The 21,744-nt window shown below is 47.6% G+C and overlaps 1 protein-coding gene across 6 annotated transcripts in view; it reads left to right on the top strand.

The window, feature by feature from the left end:
• Positions 1 to 21,087, top strand: part of TNRC18 (trinucleotide repeat containing 18) — a 223,838-nt gene extending 202,751 nt beyond the window's left edge. For all 6 annotated transcript variants that reach the window (XM_033914995.1, XM_033914996.1, XM_033914997.1 and 3 more), the window contains 3 exons: positions 4,911 to 5,147; positions 16,734 to 16,808; positions 19,328 to 21,087. In XM_033914995.1, the coding sequence (XP_033770886.1) occupies positions 4,911 to 5,147; positions 16,734 to 16,808; positions 19,328 to 19,534 (519 nt within the window). In that variant the 3' untranslated portion in view covers positions 19,535 to 21,087. The remainder of the gene's footprint in view (positions 1 to 4,910; positions 5,148 to 16,733; positions 16,809 to 19,327) is intronic.
• Positions 21,088 to 21,744: the final 657 nt, after the last annotated feature.

Genomic DNA, 21,744 nt, shown 5'->3' on the forward strand with positions numbered 1-21,744 from the left:
TTTCTCCCACCTGGATAGTTATAAATGAAGCTCATGCCATAGTCCAGTAAGGTCAGGGTCTGCTTAAGTAGAAATCTCAGGAGCAGGAGAAAATTATTGGCCTGACATCATAGTTCTGAGTGCTCCATAAATGAGCATTGACGTAGCGATCTTCGGAATGCCGCCCTTATGATCCAACAAACTTGCTATATACAGTACAGAGATAATGGGATGGTCTGTTTTTTGAGCTCATTGTTCTGTATGGTCTAGCCCAGTGTTTGTCAACCTTTTTACACCTATGGACCAGCAGAAATAAAAGAATTATTCTGTGGACCGGCATCTGTCCGTGGACCGGCGGTTGAAGAACACTGGGCTAAGTCGTGGGCCAGACCATGTCCATCTCTACCCAATCTCCACCCCAGACCCCGCCCCCATAATAGTACTAATTGCACCTTGCACGTCCCGTGCCTCATCTGGAAGCCTTCTCTCTGACGTTGCAACATCAGAGAGAAGGCTTCTGGTTCAGACTCAGGATGCCCGTAGGAGCCACTGCCCGTGGCTTTGTGCATTGAATCAGTTAGGAAGAGGGAGCTGGCTCAAAGATAACACTGCATCGACCGCACCATGGACCGGTGGTTGAAGAACACTGTTTTGGTCCTGATGCATGTGCTGGCCCTGTGGACCGGCAGGAAATTTCTGTGGACCGGCACTGGTCCATGGACCGGTGGTTGAAGAACACTGGTCTAGCCTACGATATTCTTACTTTATAGAAACCCTAAACTTGGATCCTTTTGTTGGCTATTTAAATCCTAGATTGAATAAGACGCATCTTCCTCCTCTAAACGTGTTAGAACCCACTTGCCTTCAAAGTCTGCTTTTGAGACAGACATGGGGGAAGCCGCTGCTTGCCCTGGATCGCTAGCATGGAATGTTGCTACTCTGAGGATTCCGGAATCTTGCTACTCTTTTGGGATTCTGCATGGAATGTTGCTCCTATTTGAGGTTCCGGAATCTTGCTAATCTTTGAGATTCTGGAATGATGCTACTTTTTGGGTTTTGGCCAGGTGCCAGTGACCTGGATTGGCCACCATTGAGGATGGGCTACTGAGCTAGCTGGACCATTGGTCTGACCCAGTAAGACTATCCATATCTTCTTATATTCTTCTGTGTTGCTTTTATTTTCTCTATGTCTTTTAGGACAAGGGTAGGCAATTCCGGTCCTCGAGAGCCGGAGCCAGGTCAGGTTTTCGGTTTATCCACAATGAATATGTATGAGATGGATTTGCATGCACTGCCTCCTTGAGATGCAAATCTATCTCATGCATATTTATTGTGGATATCCTGAAAACCTGACCTGGCTCCGGCTCTCGAGAACCGGAATTGCCTACCCCTGTTCTAGGAGATTCATTAGGGGTGTGCATAGGAAGAATCATTTAGTTCATTTTTTGTTTTGTTTGTTTCAAGTATTTTATTCATGCTTTATGTTTTAATTGCATACTATTTTATTTTTATAAGTGCTAGTTCTTTCAACATATTAATGTGCAAGTAGCACACATTTAAAACCTTTCGATGCACCCTATTTGCAAAATAACGTGTTATAAAACCAAATACTGTGCACTGAAAATACCAAACAAGCTGAAGTTGCACTTAATTCGGTGGTAGTTTGGATGGAAATATAGGATATATGTAATACCCATTAATAGGCTTTGTATAGCATTCCGAAAAGAAAATAATTTTACATCCTTCCAAAGGGGAGTAATTGCCTAATTCTCACTTTTTCGGATTCAGAATAGAGAGTTGCGCGGGGACAGAAATCCCACCCATCCCCGCCAGGATCCTCTCCGTCCCCACCCGTCCCCGTCAGGATCCTCTCCGTCCCCACCCATCCCCGCAAGGAATTACCTCCATCCCCGCCCGTCCCCATAAAAAGCAGCAATTACTTCTAACAGGATCAATTCCACAGTTTCTTTTGCTGTTTTCTTTGTGGAATCTCTTTGGTGGAACCCTTTTTTTGTTTTCTGTTCAGGTAATTAACTTATAAACCCCCTCTTTTACTAAGGCTGACGCAGATTGGACTATTGCAATTCCATTTACCTTAGCTTAACAAAGAAAGGCCTCCACAGACTCCAACTAATCCAGAACACCGCGGCAAAACTTATCTTCTCAAAAAGCAAATTTGACCATGTCTCTCCGCTCCTGTCCAAACTGCACTGGCTTCCTGTCATCTCCAGGGTCCACTTTAAATGTGCCTGCTTAACCTTCAAGATACTCCACGGCATCCTACCTCCTCTTATTCCTCTATCCTGGAATTCCTCAAATCTACTCTCCACTAGATCCACGCAAAGATTAAAATTATCCTTCCCCTCCCCAAAAGGTATCTCCCTCGTCGGTAAACTCGGGTCCTCCCTCCACTTCAGAATCGCTCAGCTCTGGAATAGTCTCCCCTCCCCTCTCCGCGACTCGAGCCCCCTTCTACCATTCCGTAAGACTCTGAAGACTTGGCTCTTCTCCAAAAAGTAACCCGTTCCCCCTAGTACTATCACGCCTACCTCTCTCTTACCTCTTCTATAAATCCACTGGAGTTCCGTTCCTTCCCTAACCATGTAAACCGTGTCGAGCTCCACCTGTGGAGATGATGCGGTATATAAACCCAAGATTTAGTTTAGTTTAGTTTAGTCCATTATATTATATGGACGAACCCTGCTTCCAAAGCCTTCCATCCCCGTGGGTGTCCCGTGGGCCAGAGGGGGGTCCCCGTGGGAGTTCCATGGGTTAGGGGGATTCCCGCAAGACCCCTGCAGGATTCCCGTGATCCCCGTTCCCGGGCAGACCTCTAATTCAGAAGTCCCAAGACAGTTTTGGTTCCTTATTCCTCACTATGACTTTGTGGCCATCTCGAGCGAAACAAACCTATGGCAATAACTGATGAGTTTGCACCATGGAAGGCAGGATGGGCCGACCGCATGGATCTTATTGCCTTTATATGTTGTCATTTTCTGTTTTACTGGGGTAGGGGGGGGGTGTAGACTTTCTGGTACTAAAACCCATAAAAAATGAGCTGCTTTCAGCGGGGAGTAGTAGGTGACGAAATTAATTTAACTAATTTTCTGGAGAATTCACTGGAAGTAATAACCGAAAACTCTACTCTCGTAGTGACATTTCCCGTAGAGTTCGATAGAGATTTAGGGCTCCTTTTACGAAGCCGCGTTAGCAGTTTAACGCGCATAATAGTGCACGCTCATGTGCCGGCCGCCCTAGCCGCTACCACCTCCTCTTGAGCAGGCGGTAGTTTTTTGGCTAGCACGCGCTAAAAAGGTGCTTGCGATAATGCCGCTAACGCGGCTTCGTAAAAGGAGCCCTTAATACTTCAGACTTATTTTAGGAGGGTGTGGTGTGGTGGTTGGAGCTACAGCCTCAGCACCCTGGGGTTGTGGGTTTAAATCCCGCGCTGCTCCTTGTGACCCTGGGCAAGTCACTCAATCCTCCATAGCCCCAGGTACGTTAGATAAATTGTGAGACAGGGGAAAAATGCTCAAGTACCTGAATAAATCCATGTAAACTGTTCTGAGCTCCCCTGGGAGAATAATAAAGAAAACTGAACCGTGTGACAAGCTTCATCCTCTGATAACCACCAGAGCTGGTATTGTGATGTCATAATGCCTCATTCTACCAGTGCCTAAGAGCCAACCTCATCAGTGATGTCACAATGGCTTCATTGTCCTATACTTGGCTCACTTCTGCTACATTTTGATTTCTAGAATGGCGCAGTGGTTAAAGCTATAGTCTCAGCTCTCTGGGGTTGTAGGTTCAAATCCCGCGCTGCTCCTTGTGACCCTGGGCAAGTCACTCAATCTTCCATTGCCTTAGATAACCTTGATAGGCGGTATATAAAATCCTAATAATAATAATGATAAATTTCAACAATCCAAGTGTTCCCTGATTTATCTCAAGTGACACAAAAGGGAAGAAAAGATTTCCTGTTATATAGGTCAAGGGTTCAAGCCTTGGGGGCATCTTTGGTTTTGGAGTTTCCTGCAAAATGTTATATTTCATTAGAGGGGGGGGGTGTAAATGATCTTTTCTCTGAACCGAAACAACTATTAGAATTTATTGTGGCTAAAGAGGGAGGGGGAGTGACTATCGGTCAAATAACATCGCCCACAGTGTAACGAACCGGCTGTCGGACAATGTTATCTAAGGCTGTCATAAGAACATAAGAACGGCCATCTCCGGATCAGACATTCAGTCCATCAAGTCCGGCGATCCGCACACGCGGAGGCCCAGCCAGGTGTACACCTGGCGTAATTTTAGTCACCCATATCCCTCTATGCCTCTCGTAAGGAGATGTGCATCTAGTTTGCTTTTAAATCCTAGAACGGTGAATTGCGCAATTACCTCCTCTGGGAGGGCATTCCAGGTGTCCACCACTCGTTGCGTGAAGCAGAACTTCCTGATATTTGTCCTGGACTTGTCCCCCCTTAGCTTCAGTCCATCTCCTCTTGTCCGTGTCCTATAGATTATTTGTACGTGTCCTTTAGATTATTTTTCCTTTTTTTCTTATTCCTGGATCTTTTACTTTGTGGACTAAGGGGTCCTTTTACTAAGGCGCGTTAACTAATTTAGCGCGTGCTGATTTAGCGCACGCTAATCGATGTAGCATGCGCAAACGATTAGCACGCGCTACATGCTAATGCGTCAATAGAATATAATGGGTGTGCATTTTGCACGCATTAAATCAGTTTACGTGCCTTAGCAAAAGGACCCCTAAATAATGAGTGGAAATTTTCTTATTGGATCTCAGAATTAGCGAATTTCATTTTCTAAATCTGTATTCGAGTAAGTTTGCATGTATGTAAATTTGTAAATTTAAATAAATAAATGAATGAGCTGTTTTCGCCATAATGTATTTTTTTATCCTGTTGAACTTCCAGAGAAGAGGAATGAAGGGAAAAGCCCGGAAGTTGTTCTACAAAGCCATTGTCCGTGGAAAGGAGATCATCCGTATCGGGGACTGCGCAGTCTTCTTATCTGCCGGACGGCCCAATTTGCCCTACATTGGTCGCATCCAGAGCATGTGGGAGTCCTGGGGCAACAACATGGTGGTCAGGGTGAAATGGTTCTATCATCCAGAAGAAACCAACCCGGGCAAGAAACTCAACGAAGGCAAGGTGCGTAGGCATCTCGCTGGAGCCATCAGCCTTGTTGTCATAGTTATTGGAGTAGTTCTGGCTTGGTAACAAAACAGGGGAGTCCCTAAGAGGAGAGGTGGACATGAAGAGAGGCTGTTTCTCTTGGTATAGAGTTGCATTTATCGAGTGTGTACATTTTGAAGCATATTGAGGTGATCAAACAAGGCTGTGCCCAGCGAGTTTTCTTCTGCATTTCTCTGCTCACACTTTCTGTGTGGTCAGGAAGAGAGTCTGTTTACTGTGGAGTAATTTCAGAGAACTCTTTATACGAAATGTCCAAATTTATAAGGGCAACGTGGGCACCTATGGGCCTTTATAAAATAGGATCTCATAACTACCTCCAACAGCACAAAAATTTATCTTCACAAATTTATCTCTGCTCTGTAGATAGAAATAATTAATAGTAGTAGAGAATGTCTTTCTCAACCTCAGTCCTTCTATACCAGCATTCTTCAATGTAAGTCTTGAGGGTCAGTGGCTCTGCCCATTCATACTTTGATTCTTTCCTCTCCTCTTAAAGAATGACAAGGAGATGGTTTCCGTGGGTATGGGGACATGGAGATGTTAACCGTGGGAATGGAGACAAATTATGTCCCCTTGTCATTCTCTAGAAATACCTGGCAGAAACATTCCAGAGCTCAGATTGTGATATCATAATGCCTCATTCCACCAATGTCTAAGAGCCAACCTCAGCAGTGATGTCACAATGGCTTGACGGTCCTATACTTGGCTCACATAAGAACATAAGAATTGCCGAACTAGGACAGACCGAAGGTCCATCAAGTCCAGTGTCCTGTTTCCAACAATGGCCAACCCAGGTCCTGTTCTTTAGTGTCTATCTCAACCTCAGTCCTTCTATACCAACATTCTTCAATGCAAGGCTGGGCCCATTCATACTCTGATTCTTATGTGAGCCAAGTATAGAATAATGAACCCGTTGTGACATCACGGATGAGGTTGGCTCTTATTGGTGGAATGAAGCATTATGACATCACAGTATCAGCTCTGGATATCAGACTCTGTCATTCTTTAGTGTCTATCTCAACCTCAGTCCTTCTACACCAGCATTCTTCAATGTAAGGCTTGAGGCTGGGCCCATTCATACTCTGATTCTTCCCTCTCTCCTTAAAGAATGACATAGGGATGGTTTCCTGCTGTTAACTGTGGGGATGGGGACACATTCTGTCCCTGTTCCCGCAGGATCTCAGTTTCCTGTCCCATCCCCGCAAGCTCTGTCCTCATCTGCACAAGCCTCGAACACTTTAAAATCATTAAGTGTTCGAGACTTGTGCAGTTAAGGCAGAGCTTTCAGGACTGGAGCAGGGACAGAACTTATGGGGACGGGATGAGGATATAGGGATCTCATGGGGATGGGGACAAATTTGTCCCCATGTATATGTGTGATATGTGTGTGTACTCTGAGTTTAGACACAAAGGAGTTGACACTCAGCCAGAGGCGCTCAGCGCTTTGCTAACTGCCGATGGCGTTTTGTGTGAAAATTCAACACCGGTCTAAAGTTAACTAACTAAACTAAACCTTAAGCTTATATACCGCATCTTTTCTAAAGAGATGGAGCTCGGCATGGTTTACAAAAGTTTTAAAGAAAGGAAAATATAATAAGAATTAGTGATTACCATATTTTCACGCATATAACGCGCGCGTTATACACAATTTTTACAAACCGTGCATAACCTTGCGTGTTATACGCGTGAGCGCGTTTTACAACTTTTATTTTACATAGTTCCCCCCCCCCGACGTCTGATTCACCCCCCCCGCAGGACCGCTCGCACCCCCACCCCGAAGGACTGCTCGCACACACTCGCACCCCCACCCCGAAGGACCGTTCGCACCCCCACAGCCTCCCGACCCCCCCCCCCCCCAACATGTAGAAGCTCCTACTGTTGTCCTGCTGCTTCCTCTTCCGGCGGTCCCGGCCTTTCTGTGAGCCCTGCGTCTTAGCTGCTTCCTCTTCCAGCTGTCCCGTCCTTTCTCTGACGTCAGAGAAAGGGCGGGACCGCCGGAAGAGGAAGCAGCGCAGACGCAGGGCTCACAGAAGAGCCGGGACCGCCGGCAGAGGAAGCAGCAGGACAACGGTAGGAGCTTCTACATGATGGGGGGAGTCGGGAGGCTGTGGGGGTGCGAGCGGTCCTTCGGGGTGGGGGTGCAGGTGCAAGTGCGTGCGAGTGGTCCTTCAGGGTGGGGGTGCGAGCGGTCCTGCGGGAGGGGGGTGAATCGGACGTCGGGGGGGGGCATTAGGCTTTCAGGGTGGGGACAGGACTTCAAGGGGGAGAGGAGAATCGGGGCGGGTGAAAGGAGAGTCGGGGTGGCCAGAGGAGAGTCGGGGCGGGCGAAAGGAGAGTCGGGCGGCGACAGGAGAGTCGAGGCGGCATGCGCGGTATACGGGTGTGCATGGTATATAAAAATGTATTTACATAAATTACAGTTTCCCCGCACGCTATACCCGTGTGTGCGTTTTACATGGGTGCGTGGTATATGAGTGAAAATATGGTATATAGAGCGCAGCGGAATTTACATTTTTGAAAATAGCCATGTTTCAGATGTTTTTGGAAATAATTAGAAGGAGCCCAATTTACGCAGCTGGACAGGAAATTTATTCCAAAGCTCAGTGATTTTAAAGTAAAGAGAATTCCCTAATTATCCCAGGACAAGCAGGCAGGTATTCTCACTAGTGGGTGATGTCATCAGACAGAGCCCCGGTACGGACGTCTCACAAGCACGTGTTGCTTGTAGAAACTTAAAGTTTCTAGATGCCCGCAACGCGCATGCGCCGGTGCCTTCCTGCCCGGAGATCCGGGCGTGTCTCCTCAGTTCTTTCTTTTCCGCGGAGCTGAGAAGTTCAACTTCATCATGCGCTAGCTGAATTCAGTTAAATTTGCCTTCCTTGTCCGCGTTTTCGCTTTCTTTTAATTACAGTTAACAGTACTTTTCTTTTTCAGTAAAAAAAAAAAAAAAGAAGATTATTTCCTCCGGCGGGTCGAACGGGCCGGCCACGTGGCTCAGGCCCACTGGCTTCGACCTCGCGGCGGAGATTTTCCGGCCTATGTCCCGGCCAATCACCGGGTTTAAAAAGTGCAGCAAGTGCCAACGCGCGATTTCACTCACGGACCCTCACTGGCGCTGTTTGCAGTGTTTGGGCCCTAACCACATCCCGAAATCGTGCAGGCCTTGCTCTACCCTTACGGCACGCTCATTCAAGCGGCGTTGCCTATTGTGGGAATCGATGTTCAAGATGGACGCAGCTAAGGATCCCTCAGCCTCCACTTCATCTGATACCTCCCCGGTTCGGGCGAAACCGGTATCGACCCCTCCTGCATCGAGTGTGGTGAAACCGGCATCGTTCACCCCGACACCATCCACGAGCTCGACGTCGGTGCCTGCCCCGGTCTCCTCGGTTCAGGTACCTCTTCCTTCCACAGTGCCACCAGTGGTCATCAAAGTGCCGAAAGCTACTAAGCAGAAGCACTCGGCCTCGAAGGAGCGCGATGTCCGTGCAGGAGGACCCCCTTTCGGTGCGGATCCCTCCTTATCGGCTTCGCTACGGTCCGTGCTGGAAGCTCAATTCGTTGAGCTCATGCAGACCATCGGACCCGGGCTCATCGCTGCCATACAGGGTGACCTCCCGGTACCGGTCCAAAGGGGCGGTCCGCCCCCTCCCCCTCCTCCCCGTTCGACCTCGAAAACCGACGAGGACGAACGGGGGAGGGCAGCGATGCCCACGAGGCAAGCCTCGCTTACCGATATGCCGCCATTAGAACCCATTACGCCTCCGCGCCAACATGGGACCAGACCTCCGATCGATACTCGAAGCCCTGGGCATAGTCAGGAAGAGTTCTTCCGTACTCCTTACCAGACTTGGGTAGCATCGCAAGAACACGCATCGCAACCCCAGTTGCGATCCACCGCTTCTAGCCCTATCCACTTGGGGGCCTCGGGAGACCAGGCGATGCACAGACGATCCCGATCCCCGTCCCGCCACCGAGACGGGCACCGATCGAGACACTCATCCTGGCACTCTTCACGCCATTCGGAGGTGTCACCGCAGAAAAAACTGCAACGTAGGGGATACTCCTCATCAGAGGTGTCCCCTCCGGGGGGCCCGGAGTACGAGGAGACACCGGTGCCCGATTCTCCTTGCCACTCCCCGATGTCCACGGACCTGGAGGCCTCCTCCTCCTCCAGCCCGTCCCACAGGCCGACGCTGGCGGAACAATTGTCCTTCTCATCATTCCTCCGACAAATGGCGGATGATCTGGATGTGACCCTTGACACGGGCTCCCGATACTCCAAAGAGTATCTGGACACCATGCATTTACCTAACCCTCCAACGGAGTCGCTTCGGCTCCCCCTGCATAAATTGCTGGACCAGACCTTCATGCAGTGTTTCGAAACACCGTACTCCATACCGGCGATCCCCAGCAAACTCGATGCTCGATACCGCATCGTGCACCATAAAGGGTTTGAGGGCCCTCAACTCTCCCACCAATCCCTACTGGTCGAGTCCTCTCTTAAACGCTCTCATCCCTCCCAGGTCTACGCCTCTGTACCGCCGGGCCGAGAGGGGAGAACGATGGACAAATTTGGTAGAAAATTCTACCAAAACTCCATGATGGCGTCACGGGTGCTGAACTACAATTTCTTTTTCTCTTCCTATCTGGAGTTCTTCTTGCCGGTGCTCCGCAAGTTCACTCCGTTCATAGACAACCAAGCTCGATTCGAGTTCGAGGAAGTGGTAGCCTCCCTCTCCCAATTACGCCTCCAGCTGATGCAATCCTCCTTCGATGCATTCGAACTCTCGGCACGTGCTGCCGCAAGCGCGGTAGCCATGCGTCGCCTGGCATGGCTCCGTACAATCGATATGGATCCCAACCTCCAGGACAGACTCGCCAACGTACCATGTGCTGGAGCTGACCTGTTCGATGAGTCTATCGAAACTGTTACCAAGAAGCTGTCGGATCATGAAAAATCTTTTCAATCCATCCTGCGGCCCAAACCCAAACCTCAACAGTCTCGACCTTCCAGGCCACCCCTGATTTACCAGCGGCGTTACATGCCCAGACAAACGCCTGCTGCGAGACAACCTGCGAAGAGACAACCTCCCCAGAAGTCTCAGCAAAAACCTCAGCCACCGGCTGCACCTAAGGCTCCCCAGCCCTTTTGACGCCCCTCCCGGGAGCATAACCTCAGCCTCTCCCATAGGGGGCCGCCTCCATCTTTTTTACCATCGATGGGAGGCCATAACCACGGACCTATGGGTCCTCACCATCATAAGAGAAGGATACTCTCTTCAATTCCATCGGGTCCCCCCGGACCATCCTCCAAGAGAGTATCCTTCAAGTTCGACGCAGACCGCCCTTCTTCTTCGGGAAGTCCAAACCTTACTTCAGCTTCGGGCTGTCGAGCCGGTCCCGTCAGACCAATTGAACCGAGGGTTTTACTCCCGGTACTTCCTCGTCCCGAAGAAAACGGGCGACCTGCGACCCATTTTAGACCTTCGGGCCCTCAACAAGTTTCTGGTCAAAGAGAAGTTTCGCATGTTGACTTTGGCTTCTCTATACCCCCTCCTCGAGCAGAACGACTGGTTATGCTCCCTGGATCTCAAGGAGGCCTACACTCACATCCCCATTCACCCGGCCTCCCGAAAGTTCCTCAGATTTCGGGTGGGAAATCTGCACCTACAGTATCGAGTGCTACCATTCGGCCTATCTTCGTCCCCCAGAGTCTTCACAAAGTGCCTGGTGGTAGTGGCCGCAGCACTCCGGGACAGGGGTCTACAGGTGTTCCCATACCTCGACGACTGGCTCATCAAGGCCCCGTCAGCCCCAGAGGTCACTTCGGCGGCCTTGGCTACAACCTACTTCCTCCAAAATTTGGGCTTCGAGATCAACTTTTCCAAGTCTCATCTACAACCCACCCAGTCCCTCCCCTTCATCGGAGCGGTCCTGGACACCACCCGACTCCGAGCATTCCTGCCCCTGCAACGCATGGAATCCCTCCTTCATCTCTGCCAGTCGGTGTCTACTCGCCAAACCCTACCGGCGAGACAACTGATGGTGCTCCTGGGCCATATGGCCTCCACAGTACATGTGACACCCTTTGCCAGACTCCACCTCAGGATCCCCCAGTGGACCCTGGCATCACAGTGGAATCAGACGTCCGATCCACTATCCAAACACATCTCAGTCACACCTGCTCTTCGGCAGTCTCTACTTTGGTGGATGACCTCTTCGAATCTATCCAGAGGTTTGCTGATGCACTCTCCCCCCCATCAGAAAGTCCTCACAACCGATTCGTCGAATTATGCATGGGGGGCCCACCTGGACGGTCTCCGCACCCAAGGATTCTGGACCAGTGCGGAAAGACTACACCAAATCAATCTACTGGAACTCAGAGCCATCTTCAATGCGCTCCAAGCTTTCCAACACCTACTTCACGACATGGTAATCCTCATTCGCACAGACAATCAGGCCGCCATGTATTATATCAACAAGCAAGGAGGCACGGGCTCGGCCCTCCTTTGCCAGGAAGCTCTACGAGTCTGGGACTGGGCGGTGCGCCACAACGCCATACTCAGAGCAGTATACATCCAGGGGGAGAACAACGTCCTAGCAGACAAACTAAGCCGTCTGCTACAACCGCACGAATGGACTCTCCATTCCAGCCCCCTTCACCAAATCTTCACGCAATGGGGGACGCCTCAGATAGATCTCTTTGCGGCTCCCCACAACTCCAAACTGCCTCAGTTTTGCTCCAGGATCTACACTCCTCATCGCCTCGAGGCAGATGCTTTTCTACTGAACTGGGGGAAACGATTTCTATATGCGTTCCCACCATTCCCGCTGATCCAGAAGACTCTGGTCAAGCTGAAACTCGAACAGGCCACCATGATTCTAATAGCTCCTCGGTGGCCCAGACAACCTTGGTTCTCCCTCCTATTTCAACTCAGCAGCAGGGAACCAGTACCACTTCCAGTGTTTCCTTCACTACTTACTCAACATCAAGGATCACTACTTCATCCCAACCTGCAGTCTCTCCACCTGACAGCTTGGTTCCTCTCAACGTAACCCCTCACCAATTCTCACAAGAAGTGAGGGAGGTCTTGGAAGCTTCCAGGAAGCCCGCCACTCGACAATGCTACTCCCAGAAATGGACCAGATTCTCCTCATGGTGTGTTTCTAAAGTCAAAGGAACCTCAGCGAGCTTCCTTATCCTCCGTGCTGGACTATCTCCTACACCTATCTCAATCTGGGCTCAAGTCCACATCCATACGAGTCCACCTGAGCGCTATTGCGGCGTTCCACCAGCCCCTACAAGGGAAACCCCTCTCGGCCCATCCGGTGGTCGCCAGATTTATGAAAGGACTCTTCCATGTTAACCCTCCTCTCAAACCACCCCCAGTAGTTTGGGACCTCAATGTAGTCCTTTCCCGTCTCATGAAGCCCCCGTTTGAACCACTCAACAGGGCCCCTCTGAAGTATCTCACCTGGAAAGTGCTTTTCCTTGTAGCCCTTACGTCCGCTCGCAGAGTCAGCGAACTCCAGGCATTGATGGCGGATCCACCATTCACAGTATTCCATCATGACAAGGTGGTCCTCCGCACTCACCCGAAATTCCTGCCTAAGGTGGTCTCCGAATTTCATCTCAACCAATCCATTGTACTTCCAGTATTCTTCCCTAAGCCCCATTCTCACCACGGAGAATCGGCCCTTCACACTCTAGACTGTAAACGTGCCTTGGCTTTCTACCTGGATCGCACCAAGCCACACAGAACCACTCCTCAACTTTTTGTCTCCTTCGATCCTAACAAGTTGGGAAGACCCGTATCAAAGCGCACCATCTCTAATTGGATGGCGGCTTGTATCTCTTTCTGCTATGCCCAGGCTGGATTATCACTCCCTTGTAAGGTCACAGCCCATAAGGTCAGAGCAATGGCAGCCTCAGTAGCATTCCTCAGATCAACACCAATCGAGGAGATTTGTAAGGCTGCCACTTGGTCCTCGGTTCACACATTCACCTCACATTATTGTCTGGATACTCTCTCCAGACGGGATGGACAGTTTGGCCAAACAGTGTTGAAAAATTTATTCTCTTAAGTCGCCAACTCCCCCTCCATCCCACTGAGGTTAGCTTGGAGGTCACCCACTAGTGAGAATACCTGCCTGCTTGTCCTGGGATAAAGCAATGTTACTTACCGTAACAGTTGTTATCCAGGGACAGCAGGCAGCTATTCTCACGTCCCACCCACCTCCCCTGGGTTGGCTTCTCAGGCTAGCTACCTGAACTGAGGAGACACGCCCGGATCTCCGGGTAGGAAGGCACCGGCGCATGCGCGGTGCGGGCATCTAGAAACTTTAAGTTTCTACAAGCAACACGTGCTTGTGAGACGTCCGTACCGGGGCTCTGTCTGATGACATCACCCACTAGTGAGAATAGCTGCCTGCTGTCCCTGGATAACAACTGTTACGGTAAGTAACATTGCTTTTTCCAATATAGATAACGCCTTTTAACGAGGGGAAAGATAATTTAAGCATAGCCAGCTCAGTGCAATATTTAGCACTTAATTGATTATGAGTTTCTGTTGACTTTTAGGAGGTCCTGTTTAGGCAGTTACCTGACCACTTAAGTTCTGAATATCGGTGCTGTCCCCGCCCCCAGAACACTCCCCAAATAGCTAGTTTTTACTGGCACTAAAGCCCAGATTCTAGTAACGGTGTCCCGAAGTTAGGTGGTGGTCGGCATCCTACTGTCATCTAACTAACCACGTTTCACGTGCCTATGGAAGCATCTAGGCACACCTTAGGGCGCCTGAGGCCAGTGTGGGTGTGATTTATGCGGTAAGTGGTCTTAGGCAACCATGGGCGCATCCGTAGGCCCAAGACAGGCACCTTAAATGCGGTTCATAGACAACGGCGCGAAAGACAAAGGCACGCGCCAACAACTGAGGCGAGACGGAGGCACGCGCCGAAGAAAATTACAGTTTTTAGGGGCTCTGACGGGGGGTTTTGTTGGGGAACCACCACACTTTACTTAATAGACATCGCGCCGGCGTTATGGGGGGTTTGGGGGGTTGTAACCCTCCACATTTTACTGTAAACTTAACTTTTTCCCTAAAAACAGGGAAAAAGTGACATTTTCATTAAAATGTGGGGGTTACAACCCCCCAAACCTCCCACAACGCCGCGCGATGTCTATTAAGTAAAGTGGGGGGGTTCCCCCCCACGCCCCCCCCCCGTCAGAGCCCTAAAAACAGTAATTTAGAGCGGCGCGCTGCGCTCAATTGTCTGGGCGCGCCTTTGTCCCGGCGTGCTTTTGACCTGACACCTTAAATGGAGGCCTACATTCAAGGCACCTGCTTTAAAAACAGCCGCAATTCTTTTTTTTTTTTTTTTTTTTCTAATCTTTATTGATTTTCCATTACTAACAAAAAGTGCAACACAATATTCATATCAGTAGCAATAACAAATAAGCACTTACATTCAATCAGTAGCAGTGCAACAATATAAGCCCTCCCCCACCCCACAATTACATCAAGGAATCGCACTAAAACAGCCACAATTCTATCAACGGCACCGGTGCGTGACTGACACAGGATCGGCGGTCACCGATGCAGGCGCCATTTGAAGAATCCACACCCTAACTGGTTAAGTGCCACTGAAAATGGCCGATTAGCCTTGAACCAGCGATGTAGCTGGTCAGGAGCCGTTTCTGCCTTGTTAAACCACTTTGTATATCGACCTGATATTTTTCTAAGACAACGCAGCGAACGTTGCAAGTGCGCCCCCCAGCTTTCTCCGAACTGCGTCCCTGGGAACGCCTCCACACAGGTCATGGCCTTGTCAGCCCTTTTATTTGCATATTCCGGCATAGTTTTATACCTGCCATTTCACGATTGCCACAAAATCTTTAGAAAATTGTCCTCAAATATTCAGCATCTATGAGACAAACTTGGTTTTTTCTGTTATATAGAATTTTTTGGATCCCAGTTCGTTTACAAAAGTTGGATAGTTCAAAGTCTAATAGATGCTGGCACTGTCATCTTGAAGCAGGGACACTGGCTCATTTGTTGTTTTATTGTCCCCTGATACTCAAGTTCTGGAAATCGATATGGGGAATGATTATTAGGATACTTGGTGTTCCTATGCCATTTTGACATATGAGATAGAACATTATTGAAACCGAAGAATCCCGTTGACAAAACATAAAAGCAGACTTCTTTTAATTATGACAGGGGTTGCTATGAAGTTTCAAGTTTCTTTATTTTTGATATACCGTCTATAAAAATACATGTCTAGACGGTGTACAGTATAAAAAAATATAGGAAGCAATTAAAATAAGCAAATAAAAACAGTAATTTATCAAATATTAAAAATACTGGACAAATTCAGATTAACATACATGAAACGAAAGGAAAGTAGGGGAGGAAGAGGTTGTTTAAAATACATCGAAGTAAAATTAATACAAAAGGACGGTAAATGTGGAGTGGTAAAAACATTAGGAATATGCAGATGATAACCAGGAATTGGAAAAATTATGACAGGTTAAACCTTACCTTTTGGTGGGAAACGCTGTGCTTATATTATAGGTATCGGAGAATGTGGGAAATAATAAAAAATTCAAAGAAGTCTGGGGTCCGTTGGAAACAGTTATTAAATTGTAGATTGGTTAATTGGAACAATCCTTAATTTTTGGATTTTTTAAAAACTTTTTCCACACACATCCAGATAAGGTATTTTGTTTTTTATATTTATACAATTGTAAGTGCTATTAATTGGAGGAGGGTTGTTTTTTCCCCCATATCTTTATTCATTTTAAAAACCGACATCAAGTGCAATATTATCAAACAATGTATAAAATAAATATCACATAATTCCGTCAAATGATATAATAAATACATATCCCTTCCCCCCACCCTCCCATCCTTTCAAGAGTAATACAAATGATCAAGACCAACAAATTACAATCAAATAATAATTTAAAGGCATATCCCCCTCCCCCCCTGGATGTGTATAATCAAAGGGCTAAAACCAATAATCAATCTTTACAAAATTTTGTCAATGGGTCCCAAACATCCTTAAATTTCTTATAATGTCCCAATTGTATTGCTCTCATACATTCAAATTTATAAGTTTGGCACAAGGATTCCCACCCAAAACTATAGTTTAACCTGTTCCAATTTTTCCAGTTTTTCCCGTCATGATGAAAAGTAATCTATTATTACACGAAGTTATTGGACGTTTGGCTCTCCATAAAGAGCCAAACAGCACTGTATCGTATGTCAATGCCACTGGAGCTTCCAGTATTCTATTGATTTGACTCCAAATGGATTGCCAAAATTTAAGCAGCAAGGGACAAAAGAAGAGCAGATGATCCAGTGTCCCTATATCGAGATCACAGTGCTATTAATTGTTTATATCTGTATGTTTATCAAGATTTTTTTTTTTTTTTTAAGAAAATTATCCTCAAATAGCTTAACTGAATTTCGATAAATGGTATTTTGATATGTCTAACGGGCCACATGTATGTGCTTTGTTCTTTGTGGGAAGCAGCACTGGGATCTGAAGTCTAGCCGAAACCTACCCGCTGCTCTGCAAGCGTCCAGTCAAAGGAAAGACTTCATGGAGGTAAGTGCTCCTACATAGGGGGAAGAAAGATGGTGATGACTGTAGACTTCTAGCATAGGCGTCGGAACGGGGGGGGGGAGAGGCCATAGGGGTCATGGCCTCCCCCCAAATTGGCGGTCGCCCACCCACCCGCTTCCTGGCATCGTACTTTAAATCTTCAGGGCAGCCGCCACACAGCATCGACGAGTAGTCCTGCCCTGGAACCTTTCATTCTGCTTCCGGGGGACAGGCCTACCGTATTTTCACGAATATAACGAGCGCGTTATACACGGTTTTTACAAACCGTGCATAACCTTGCGCGTTATACGCGTGAGCGCGTTTTACAAAAATTTTTTTACATAGTTCCCCTCCCGACGTCCGATTCACGCCCCCGCAGGACCGCTCGCACGCACCCGCACCCCCACCCCAAAGGACCGCTCGCACGCACTCCCACCTTCACCCCCACCCTGAAGGACCGCTTGCACCCCCACAGCCTCCCGACCCCCCCCCCTCATCACGTAGAAGCTCCTACCGGTGTCCTGCTGCTTCCTCTTGGCGGTCCCGGCCCTTCTGTGAGCCCTGCGTCTGCGCTGCTTCGTCTTCCGGCGGTCCCGCCCTTTCTCTGACATCAGGAGTGAATCGGACGTCGGGGGGGGGGGCATCAGGCTTTCAGGGTGGGGACAGGACTTCAAGGGGGAGAGGAGAGTCGGGGCGGGGGAAAGGAGAGTCGGGGTGGCCAGAGGAGAGTCGGGGCAGCATGCGCGGTATACGGGTGCGCGCGGTATATAAAATTTTTTTTACATATATGTCGGTTTCCCGCGCGCTATACCCGTGTGCGCGTTTTACACAGGTGCTTGTTATCTTCGTGAAAATACGGGACTTGTTGACGCTGTGGGGCGGCTGCCCCAAAGATTTAAAGTACGACGCCGGAAGGAGGTAAGGGGGTGGAGTCGGGAGCTGGTGACGGGCCGTGCCACAGGATTCTGCTGGGGCTAGGGCAGAGCTCCTGGCCTCCCCCCTCCCCCCAAAAAAAAACCAGCCAGCGTTCCGCTGCCTATGACTCCTGGGACACATACCTAAGTAATTTGCAAGATTGAATTGTATTAGAATAAGATATATAATGCAGATTAATTTTCAGAGGGCGCTGGTGAGTTTTGTTTAAACACTGACCACCACCAGCTTATATAGACCTGGATATTGAGTGTCGCAGGGGTCAGAGAGGGTACTCGGCAACACTGCTCGGCTAAGTGCCACTGAATATTCTCTCCTGAGCTGCGTGCCACAATTTAATCGAGCAGGAATCTCTCCTGCCTGGTTAAATCATTTTGAATAGCTTGCCCAATAGTTTCTACTGTCCGATTAAACTCTACACAGGTCACCTGATGCCATATCTTTTGTGACATAATGAGAAAGGGATTGGGATTTGTATACCGCCTTTTTGTAGTTATATGACCATACTCAGCAGTGTACATACAAGTACTCAAGCATTTATCCCTGTCTGTCCTGGCGGGCTCACAATCTTATCTAATGTACTTGGGGCAACAGAGGGATTAAGTGACTTGCCCAGGGTCACAGGGAGCAGCATGGGGTTTGAACCCACAACCTCAGGGTGCTGTGGCTGTAGCTTTAAGCACTGCGCCATTCTAGAAATCAAAATGTAGTACAAGTGAGCTGAGTATAGGACAATCGAGCCATTGTGACATCACTGAGGAGGTTGGCTCTTAGGCATTGGTGGAATGAGGCATTATGATGTCACAATACCAGCTCTGGTTATCAGAGGCTGAAACTTGTCACACTATTTATTTATTCAATTTTCTATGCTGTTCTCCCAGGGGAGCTCAGAATGGTTTACATGAATTTTATTCAAGTTCTCAAGCATTTTTTCCTGTCTGTCCCTGCTGGCTCACAATCTATCTAATATACTTAGGGTGCTGGGGTTTTAGCTCTAACCACTGCACTACACTCTTCTCCACGTGACTCGCATGTTTCTTGAGCAGCTGCTCTGCTCCTGGCTTCTTGCCCCAACGCCCGTCCCCATCAGGATCCTCTCCGTCCCCACCCATCCCCGCAAGGAATTATCTCCATCCCCGCCCGTCCCCATAAAAAGCGGCAATTACTTCTGACAGGATCATTAATTCCAGTTTCTTTTGTGTTTGCGCTGCTATTTTCCTCGTGGAATCTCTTTGGTGGAACCCTTTTTTTGTTTTCTGTTCAGGTAATTAACTTATAAACCCCCCTCTTTTACTAAGGCTGACGTGTCCATTATATTATATGGATGAACCCTGCTTCCAAAGCCTTCCATCCCCGTGGGAGTCCCGTTGGCTAGAGCAGGGTCCCCGTGGGAGTCCCGTGGGTTAGGGGGGATTCCCGTAGGACCCCCGCGGGATTCCCGCGATCCCCGTTCCCTTGCAGACCTCTAGTTGTACTTGCAGCCCATCTTGTCTTGTGTGGTACTAGATGATAACCTGTTAAGTTATTTTTCATAATCATCCCTTCTGTCTTTCTCTCCCTTTCCCCCCCCCCCCCCCTTTCTACTTCAGCGGGCACTCTACCAGTCTTCCCATGTGGATGAAAATGATGTTCAAACAGTTTCCCATAAATGTTTGGTTGTGGGACTTGACCAGTACGAACAGATGCTGAAGACAAAGAAATACCAAGACAGTGAGGACTTGTACTATCTGGTGGGAACCTACGAACCCATTACGGGCATGATCTACAACACCGATGGTGTGCCTATCCTCTGCTGATCATTCAAAGGGCGCTAGACTGCAGTATCAAATAGAGATAAAGGCACGCCTGAGTCACCGAACAAAGAAAGAACATGAGGGAGCGATTTCTTTCAACGTACGCCGGGACTATGGGCGAGTCTTAGAACGTGAAGAACCAAGGGGGAAAGAAAGAACGAGAAGGCGGCATTCCGAAGACTCATCCCTTGAAACCTCACAGGGAGGGGTGCCGAGATTGCCCTCTACAGATCCTTTGTCGCAAGACAAACGGCCAATTGCCACTGAAAGGCCGGAGCCATCGTGCGCTGAAAAGGACAGCTTCTCGTCATGGAGAGTCATGACTTCACAAAGGACTAGAACTTGCGCGAGGGATACATGGTTTAATGCGTCCTTCTGGTCTTTAACAAGGTGACCTTATTTGGAGGGCACTAGGTTGATCTTGCTTCACCCACTCCTTGTGCGGTATATCCTTGGCCTTCTGGAAAAGCACTTTGGAACCTGAAGAGGTGAAACTCACTAACGGCCTTCAGGGCAAGGAGAATGTTTCTATCATTTCATTGGCAGGTCTCGGAAGGATGTGACACAATATCACAGGCTTTAACAGTTCTGAAGAACATTAGTGGGCGTAAGAGGTCAGTTTGCTCAGGTAACCTTTTGAGAGGGACAAAATGTTACTAAAACTTTAATGGCGCACGTGGCTATATCCTCTCCTTAAGACGAACGAATGAATTATTTAGGTCCTAGTCGATTTTCCCAGAAGCTTCTATAACCAGAAAGCCTTTTTTTTATTTTTATTTTCACACTGTCCAACGCAGAAAGACCCGAAAGAGGTCAAAAGGTTAAGTTCTGAGAACCGGCAATCCCACAAATCCAGCGTTACGAATGTGCAGCTGTGCGTATTTTTAGAAGAATGTTTAAAAAAAGCAAAGAACAAAACAAACCATCTGCCACTAAAGTAGGATCGCAGTATTTGTGACATCACTACGACCCGCACAAAAGCTTATCTTAAGTCGCATAACAGGGAAGCCAAGATTGCACATCCCTTCGACAAGGAAAGTATGCAAACGGCTTTGCTTGCTCCTGTAATTATTCAGACTTTTAAACCACGGATGCAGCTTTCAAAGGAGAACATGGCAAATTCAACAGAACAAAACATTTTTTTAAAAAAGTCACAAAAAAAAGTTAACATCTTCAAGAGCGAGAGCTGTGTCACTACATGTTCTCGGACACTGATGGACAGTCTGGCAGAGTCACTATAGCGTGACCCACACAGATCTACACAAGCACTATGGAAGGACGCTATATCAGGAGAAGCCAGAACGCATCAGCGCCAGTGACTGGACTGGATTCATCAAGAATCCCGATGAACATTGTTGTAACTGTACAATTTTCACGATGTATCGGATTTCTTTTGCTCAACCCATCGATCCCACTGTATTATATGTCTAAATGGATTCAACTTTTTAATAAGATATATATATATATAAAAATATATATATAAATATATATATAAATATAAAACTTTTTAAAACTGTGAAAAAAAGTTATGAAATTATAAAATGAACACAGTCTGACGGCTAGATCAATATTTTTTATTTCCTGTTGGCTTGAGATTGTAAATGACCTGGGATTATACACAACACATAGATTGTATCTCTATATATCTATAAATATGTCTATATATGTCCATATATAGATAATTATATAGAGATATTTAGATAAATATGCACACACACCCCCCACTAAAATATTTGTACTGTATTTAGCTCTGCTGTGTGAGGAGGAAAACGAGAGATCAAGTAAGAGAAATATGTTTATAATACTATATTGAATGGAAAGCACTTAAAAACATGCCTGTTGCCTTCTAGGGAACCACCAGGATTTTCCAGACAATCGCAGGAATTGGGAGAGAGAATGTTTTTCATTGTGTTTTTTTATTTTCCATTTCTTTTCACTTGTGTTTGTGGTTTGTTTGTTGTTTTTTGTTTTGTTTTTTTTTGCCGTTGTTGCTTTTCGTTTTCTCTGTTTGTTTGTTTTTTTATTTCTTGACATGTATTTGCCTTTTTTTCGGAGAATTCTGTGTGACCTTTTTTCATAAAAACAAACAAAATTCAAATTCAACAAAGAAAAGCCTTTTGCCTTATTGGTGTGGTTGTCGGTGACTTGCTGTTTGTCGGGAACGAGTTTTGGATGGAGGTGTGCTGTTTCCAAATGAAGCCTACGAAACTGCT

This window comes from Geotrypetes seraphini, chromosome 11 (genome assembly GCF_902459505.1).
Source record: "Geotrypetes seraphini chromosome 11, aGeoSer1.1, whole genome shotgun sequence".
NCBI lineage: Eukaryota > Metazoa > Chordata > Amphibia > Gymnophiona > Dermophiidae > Geotrypetes > Geotrypetes seraphini.